Consider the following 8675-nt stretch of genomic DNA (forward strand, 5'->3'; position numbering starts at 1 on the left):
ACGTGCGGAGTTAGGGGCACGGTCTCTGCAGTATCGTCAGTTCCATCCAATGGCGTGCCTGCGTTTGATACTCCACGAGCACTGTTGGCACGCTGTTTCCTCCACCGACCCTGTGTCTGTTTACACGTTCAGTGAAAAACAGTGAGAATCGGGATTTGGTTTGGCTAAGCCGATCTGGAAACAGTTTCTTAAGGCTAGGTAGTAAACGGAACATGCACATCTCGAGAGGGATGTGGAAACGAGCAGTGCTTTAAATAACATTTTCAGCATAGCTTGTAACACCCGGTATGCGTTTTCGGCATACGAAGCCTATTATGCTGCTTTATTTGTGCATTCGTAAAAATCTGTATGCCACTACGATCGCGGCGAAAGCCTATACTACGATGAAAAGTTGTACACTTTCAAACAACTGGATAATATGTTTCTGATTTTCCACTACCTGGAGGGAAAGTATTGTAAAGCACTTTGTGACAGTTTGATTGTTAAATCGCACTGTACTAAATACTGACAGATCAGTAAAGTAATGCTGTAATGTACCAGAGCTGGTATACTGATTCCTTAAACTATACAAACTGGTCTTTTTGACTTACATCAGTCATCCAACCGGTACAGAGTAAGCTATTTTAATTAATTCTTTCTGTGTTGCTCATACCATGGCCTTGCCCTCATGCTTTATGATTTACTCATATTGACTTATTTAGCAGACGTCTTTATCCAAAGGGCCTTGCTCAAGGGCCCAATGTTGGAATTACTCTTCCAACAGTAGGATTTCAACCAGCACTGCTCACAGATACAGCAGGCCATCCCCAGGTCCCTGTCTCTCTCACACACATATATCTTATTCTCTTGTAATCCTTCCCTTCTTCACCAGAGCGGCACACATTCTTAGAGCTGATCACATGACTTTGGTTCAGATCAGAATCCTTTTATTTTCCATGTACAAAAAGTACAAGGAATTAGTTCTGGTGCAGGAGGTGGCATGTGTACAAATGAAACATGCAATCAGAAAAATATATATAAAACAATAAACAGAATAATGATAAGGAGGAATAAATACACGAACATGCCGACATGTAATTAAGGGTGAGACAACAAGGTGTTTGGGGTACGTGGAGATAGTATTACAAATACACTCCTAGGGGGTGCTGTGTGGTTCAGAGGCTTATGCAGTGGCAAGTGTGAGCCCCAGCCTCAGCGGAATAGGATGTCATAGGATGCCACATTTGCAATAAGGTAGTTTGTGTAATTTCTTCCCTGTCAGATAGTCCACGGTCAGTGGTAAGTGGATTATTGCAAAATGGAAGCATTTCGGAACAAGAGAAACAGCCAGGAGGTAGCAGACCACATAAAGAAACAGAGTAGGGTCACCAAGTGCTGAGGTGCATAGTGTGTAAAACTCACCAATGCTCTGTTAACTCAATAACAGCAGAGTTGCAAACTTACTCCGGCATTAACCCCCAAACAAAAACTGTGCGCCAAGAGCTTAATGGAATGGGCTTTCATGGCCGAGCAACTGCATGTAAATTTCACATCACCAAGTGCAATGCCAAGCGTCAGATGCAGTGGTGTAAAGCACACTGCCACTGGACTCTGGAGCAGTGGAAACGTGTTCTGTGGAGTGACGAATCATGCTTCTCTGGCAGTCTGATGGATGAGTCTGGGTTTGGCAGGTGCCTGGAGAACGTTACCTGCCTGACCTGCATTGTGCCAGCTGTAGAGTTTGGTGGAGGAGGGATCATGGTGTTGGGTTGTTTTTCAGAAGTTGGGCTAGGCCCTTTAGTTCCAATGAAGGGTTCACTTAATGCTTCAGCATAACAAGACATTTTGGACAAATCTATGCTTCCAACTTTGCGGCAACAGTTTAGGGAGGACCCTTTTCTGTTCCAACATGACCACGCCCTGGTGCACAAAGCAAAGTCCACAAAGACATGGTTGGATGAGTTTGGTGTGGGAGAACTTGACTGGCCCACACAGAGCCCTGACCTCAACCCCATTGAACACCTTTGGGATTAACTGAAACGGAGACTGTGACCGAAGTCTTCACATCCACAATGAGTGCCTGACCCCACAAAAGCTCTGGATGATTGGGCAGATATTCCCACCAAAATTCCCTCCAAAATCTAGTGGAAAGCCTTCCCAGGAGAATGACAGCTGTTATGGCTGCAAAAGGGGGACCAACTCTATATTGATGCCTATGGATTTAGAATGGGATATCATAACATTTCCTTACTCTCAGCTTCTCAGGCTTCAGACAGAGGGTGTGGGCAGCCAATGATCTTCTCTGCACATCACACCTTTTGTCTCCACTTAGAGTGTCAGGATGCAGAGTCAAACCAGACCGGAATGGAGGATGTAAAAATGGATTCTGTTGCAGCTGAAAGAAACCATCAATGTCTGTGACAGTTTGCATTTCATCAGCTCACACAAGGCACTGTTGGGCCTTTGTGTTTTAGCAGGTGATGTTGGTGTCCCATTTGGTGGTGCCTAGAAATGTTAAGAGCTTGGTTTTGCTGACTGTAGTGTCCTTCATGACTGGGGGGGGGGGGGTTCCCAGAAGTCCACAGTTCTTTGTTACTCTTGCTACTCCACCCCAAAGATTTAGACTAATATGGCCCTTCAGTGGTGAAATAAGCCATAGCCCTATTGAGACTTGGGATTTATGATGTCTTTGGGAGCAGAAATGATTTGTTGTAGCTGAGGAGCAAAAACAAACGGATTAGTAAAGAGGGGCCTTTGTTTTCAATGTATTAACATGCTTAATAGACTTTTCTTTACAAATTATGGATACCAACATAAGAGCTCCCCAAACCATCAAACCAGGAATTATGGAAGGCTTACACCTGTTGAATGAGGAACTGCGAAACATCTCTGGAGTGTGTTTATTTAGCTGCCATTCATTGAGTCGCTAGCTTCATTGCATCCCCCCCTTCCAGCTCTATGCTATGGTCAGACCTGCCTGCCTGTCTCCTACGCTGCTGCTGTCCATAATGTCCCTTTGTGAAAGGGCTGCATGACCACCATGAATGAAAGGCCACCATTGTGTGCAGAGACCCACCAAAGGCGCAGAGAAGTATTCGGTGCTCTCCCTGGCTCGTCCTGCTCAGAATTTCCGCGCCGGACACTGAGGCGATAGACGGCCCTAGCCAGGAAGAGTGCCATAGAATTCTCCAACCTCTTCCAGTACCCTGCCACCATAAACTGCAACGGTACTCACTTCCAAAGGCTGCTTTTGTCTTGGAAGTGACAGGTGGGGCTCCCACAGAGAGCAGTAAGGGACACAGCCATGGGGATGATGAAACAGAGGCCTATTTGACAGCCATTTCCTTAAATTGGATTTACTTTTGTATTTATACAACTCATTTATGATCAGGATTTAACAATGCTGTAACGGGGCTGTGGAAACACATTTGTGACAGCTCCTGGTCTAGTCCAGCAGAGCAATATCACATAGTACAACGAGACCAATGAGCAAACAAGTTTATAATCAGATCACAGTCCAGCCTGATCAAGTGAAACAAAGGAGGCCTTATGTCAGCCAGCAGCAGAGAATTCCAATGTCCAGCAGCAGCCCAAGCATGCCTGTGGAGCAGAGTCACAGCCAGTTCCTAGGTCTCCGGGTTTGGCTCATTTCAGGTTCAACAAAACAAGGAGCTCCACCTAGATTTAGGCTCAGAATTATTGCCATACTTAAGGGTTTTAGAGAGGCTTGGAAAGCATTTGAATCCTTCCAGAAGTCACCACACTTATTTGGGAAGGGCCTTAAATTTGTCTGACAATTCACTTGCGCCCAACCCAAAAGGCAGTTTTCCTTGGAAAACTGAACATTACTAACTTACCACTAGATGTCAGCAGACTCAAGGTAAATAAGCAAAATTGCTGCCACACAGAAGACAAGTTTAAATGTCTGTCAGGTAAAATACTCTGGATGGTAACTAAATTGAACCATTTTGCTGTCTAAGGGCTACAAGACATTATAATACTTCAAATTTCAAGACCTGAGTCCTTTCAATACTATCAATATAGCCAGAAATCACAATTCAAACACAATTCATGCAACTTTATTTTTTTATTTTATTTTTAAGCACAATTTCCTTAAAGCCAGCTAAGTTTCCAACACCACAAAATGTCGTAAGTGCATTGCAAGACAAATATCTTTACACCCGGAGTAGTAGCCCCAAAACCTGGTGTTAAGATGCCTCAGCATAGATCAACCCCATGTCCTAAAACCCCAGACTAACCTGCCAATACTTAGACTGAGGGTAATGCAGCAATGGCACTATGTGCTAAAGCGCTGAAATTCAGCACCTACCCACAGAAAAAAAAAAAACTACAATGACCAGGTCTGGGGCCTTTACTCTAGAACATTGAATGGTACGATTAGGATACGCGTGTCAGAATGTGGTTTATTTAAATGACCCCTTAAACCACTGCAGTGCCAGTAAGACAGTATTCAAAAACTTTACAATTTTATGAACAAGACCAATAGTAAAATGTTACAAGATGGCAATTAACAGGCAAGCCATACAATTTATAAAAACAAACATGACTCAAACTGCAACTTTATTAGGATTAGAACAGTGGGTTTGAAATACGGAGTAACCTCGCACTATGCAACAGAAAATGTTAAGACATGCATCTTCAAATAGAAGAAAAAAAAAGACTAGTTTAGTTGTCCAACTGTTTAAACTGCAAGATAGAAAACAAAATATCCACATCAGGCATTATTGCAAGCACATGAAAGGGGGAAAAAACCCTATGCTGTCTTCAGTGTAACAAGGTGGCAAGTGAACAAAACAAGTATATATATACTGGCCATGAAACAAAAAAATAAGTCTTTGGATAAGTAGTAATAAAAAAACAAAAACAAAAAAAAAAACCTACACCATCCCCCAAACTGCAACACTCAATCATCCTCCTCTTTGGTCTCTTTATTCTTTCGAACCTCTTCGAGTTTCTTATCCTGAAACAGAACAAAAAGCAATTTTTATGAACTGGACAGATGTAGAGTGGGTCAACCATAATACTGTGCATTGTGAAAAAGGCTCACCTTCTCTTTGAACTTCTCATTCATGGCCGCCATCCTTGCGCTGCGATTCTCTTTGTTGACCTCCATCTTCTGGTTCAGCTTCTCTTCTGCCATCTTACTGAAGTTGTTGTTCTCCTCCATTGCCTTCTGGAGAACCTCCTTCTCATGTTCTCGTTTTTCAGCCAGGTGCTTCAAGACTTCTGCTTCATGCGACTAAACACACCATTTTAATTCATAAGAGCGTAATTCAAATGGCACCTACAGCTGCTGTGTAGAAGTTAATTTTATTTTTATTTTTTTAATGACGCAAGCATACCTTGCGCCTCTCTTCTGCAGCATCCAGTTTCCTCTGAATCTCCTCCAAGGACACATCTTTCTTCCTTGGGGGAGAGAGGGGGAACTCCCCTTTAGGATCTGGGGCAGATGGACTCAGGATGACCTCAAAGGCTTGACCAGATGCACGCTTGTCCAGCTCTTTGACCTGCATATCTGAAATTGGAAAAAATATTCTTCCTGAAATCCAGTCAAGGAAAACTGAAGCAAGCCATTATTTAATACCAACTTGAATCCCACATGCAATACGGGACACATCAAGACAGACCAATTATAAATCCACCCCCCCCCCCCCCCCCCCCCCCAAAACAGACACCATGTCTACAATTCAACTTACCACCAGAGGACGCCATTTGAACCAAACAAGGTAGAGGAGGAACCTAGAAAGAAATCAAAATTGGTATGAATGCATGCAATTGTATTTATGCAACCGGATAAACCCCTAAAACTCAAAAGTAGAGGGCTGTCAGCGTCCCCATACGATTCCTACACATCAATAACCCATCTAAATGATTTAAAGCGGCCGGTATGAATTATTTGACAGTACAGTGGCGACACCTTTCGTTGAAGTTGTGTAAAAAAGGGATTACACGCACATCTTCACCCAAACCGCGCATTGTTTATCACGTTTAACAAGTCTCATCCAAAAATAGCCGTCAAATGTACAAACAAGTAATCGCCTAACAAGGCAAACCGTAAGCATTCTGGGCAGACAAACAATGCGCCAGATGCATCGACGTCTAATAATCCAGTGATAACTATAAACCAACCAATATACAGCGATGAGTTTTAACCACGGCAGGATATGGGTCTTATGAAACGCCCAGGTGCAAGGGCCATTCTAATCTGCAATTAATTCAGCCTCGGGGATTTCAAAGTGCTACTACGGATTAAAGCAAACTGAAGCCACCGTTTGCAAAATACGGCCCAGGAAGCCTCATCTCACAAACAAGTTAAGTGGAAATCAAGATACACCGCCCAAATTAAGACTATTGTTAAAACGAGGTCACAACGCGACGCAGCGCCAGCACACTTATTTGGCAGACTTCTGTCCAAAGCGATTTACAGATTAAAAGTATAAATATTTAAAACAATCGTGGCTTACCCCCAAGACCTTTTAGCCTGTCATCAAAACAAAGGGGCTGTTATACAGTCCAAGTTAGGAGGGGGAAAAGAAGCAGCTGCAAACAAAGCATGGACCCCCCGTGTCTAGCAACCCCCCCCCCCACACACACACACCGCGCGCCGCACAAGAGCCTCAAGTTCAACCAAGAAAGCTCGCCACAAAATTCGCACACTTGCACTTCTTTTAATCTACGGCCACAAAAATACTGAATCCGACCATATGTTTGGGGAAAAATGATTCTCATCTCAGACAAATGTTAAAGGCTTAATCTAAACGCATCCGAATGCCAGACTCACCCTAAAAAACATAAGCAGAACCAGACAATAGACCATGCCCACAATCACTGGCCGTATTTCCAGAAGCTACCAACAACATAAGTTAATGACGTTTGATATATTATACTCACAAAATTCAAAGCATCAGATGAACTGATATCTCGCAAAGACTAAGATTCCATTTCAGCACACATTTATGGGGTTAAATTTAACAGCTAATGCCATTCCAAACATTGATCACACCCAAAGTGTCACCAGCGCCAGTTAAGTGACGGTAACGCCTGCATGCGCCAGCAATGAACTCGACAGATTGGTACTAATTAGCAATTTGCAAGTAACCTGGTCAACTAAACAGGACGCATTCGGTTGCATGCTTACATGGCAAGCAACTAGTCACTGAATAACGGGTTCGACCCAATATAGAAGGCTCTCGACTGCGTAAAACCTCTTCCCCATAAACCGCCCTTAAACAGAGCCGATCAAAGCTTTTTCTAATAAAAGTACGCCAACGTGTATGATGCTGACATATACAGTGCATATACAATAAAACTGCTTTTAAACTACTTAAATGCCCTCGTTTAATCACAGTACAAAGTAGATAAACAATTCGACGTGCTGGTTACCTAATCACCTTCCAGGTTTAAGGTTAATTACGACCATTCGCAAACAAACCAAACAACCTACTAGTACCAATCTTGCATGAGCGTGCATGTTTTGTATTATTATGACCCGCTGCGCATGCATTGCTTATTGCGATCACCAAAAATCAGAGCATCCTCTTCAACGAGACGGACATCGCGCCATCACACCCACCTTGCCTACTGCGTACTCTTGTTCTTCTCACCGAACGCTTCCCGCGCCGAAACGTACTACAGCTCAGGCTCTGCTGTTCGCGCAAAAAACAGGACCAAAGACACAGCGTCACGTCCATGTCTGTAAGCGGATTGGGTAATTGCTAAAAAAAACATGGCGGTTCCTTGCACCCGTGCGGCACGCCGGGAGTTGCAGTTTTCAAACCCCGCGCTCAAAACAAACCGCGGGAGAAGTAAAGGTAGTGGGTTCTTTTGTTAAGCTAATCAGCCATGTTCTTATCTTGTTGGTTTGATTTCGCTTATGTTAAAAAAAACTTTATTGACGTTTGTGTACATTCAACGACTCAGGTGTATTACAGAAATTATTTTCTCTTTAGCCTTTCTTCAACTTTCTACTTCTTTACTTTTTACTAAGCTTAAATTGACCGTCAGTTGCTTATACTAATTCATGTATTAAACTTGTTTTGCGTGTATGCATTATAATTAATTTACTAAAGATGCATATTGATTGTATCGTACATACAAGATAAATACATTATACATATTATAGCTTCTGAAAGGAACACTTGGCATTGCTCGAAAATTCTTCTATGCTTAAAATAACAATACTTTAATCATCACCTGCGGCGACAACACTAAAACCTGATCTACCACGCCAGGAAACCGTACCTGCCAACTTCAGGTTATGAAAAATAGGGAGATTTTGCCGAGTGCGGGCAATTTTGGGGGGAGGGGGCAATATAGGCTTCCATCGGTACGATGTGGAAAAACGGGAGCAACCCGGGGAAATGGGGAGTGTAGGCTGGCATAGAAACTGCAGTACCTTTCTGCACTGGAAAGAATGCAGGGTTTAAAGTGATCTAATGGCGTTTTATGAGTGCAGACATTTATGCGTGATTCAACGTGAAAATGCTAAAGCAGAGTGCCACGCATTTCAAGCGCATGTCAGAATGAGTTCGTGTGTATTGCGACTTAGGCGGTTAAACTCTTGTTCGGACCTGTTCGCGTTTTTCCACAAAGCAACAATTAAGTAGCTACTACACGACGATATGCGACACAAAATAATACCAAACAGCACAGATTTGGGCGGTTAAAATATTTCT

General features: G+C 43.1%; 1 protein-coding gene across 1 annotated transcript; it reads right to left on the minus strand.

Annotated features, from left to right (window-relative positions):
* Nucleotides 1–4047: 4047 nt before the first annotated feature.
* On the minus strand, nt 4048–7685 carry LOC111841712 (stathmin). The gene is made up of 5 exons (XM_023807681.1): nt 7574–7685; nt 5697–5739; nt 5343–5515; nt 5048–5239; nt 4048–4960 (listed from the first exon to the last, which is right to left on the minus strand). The coding sequence occupies exons 2-5, from the start codon at nt 5710–5712 to the stop codon at nt 4904–4906; spliced, it is 438 nt and encodes a 145-aa protein (XP_023663449.1). The 5' UTR covers nt 5713–5739; nt 7574–7685; the 3' UTR covers nt 4048–4903.
* Nucleotides 7686–8675: the final 990 nt, after the last annotated feature.

This window comes from Paramormyrops kingsleyae, chromosome 9 (assembly GCF_048594095.1).
Source record: "Paramormyrops kingsleyae isolate MSU_618 chromosome 9, PKINGS_0.4, whole genome shotgun sequence".
Taxonomy (NCBI): Eukaryota; Metazoa; Chordata; class Actinopteri; order Osteoglossiformes; family Mormyridae; genus Paramormyrops; species Paramormyrops kingsleyae.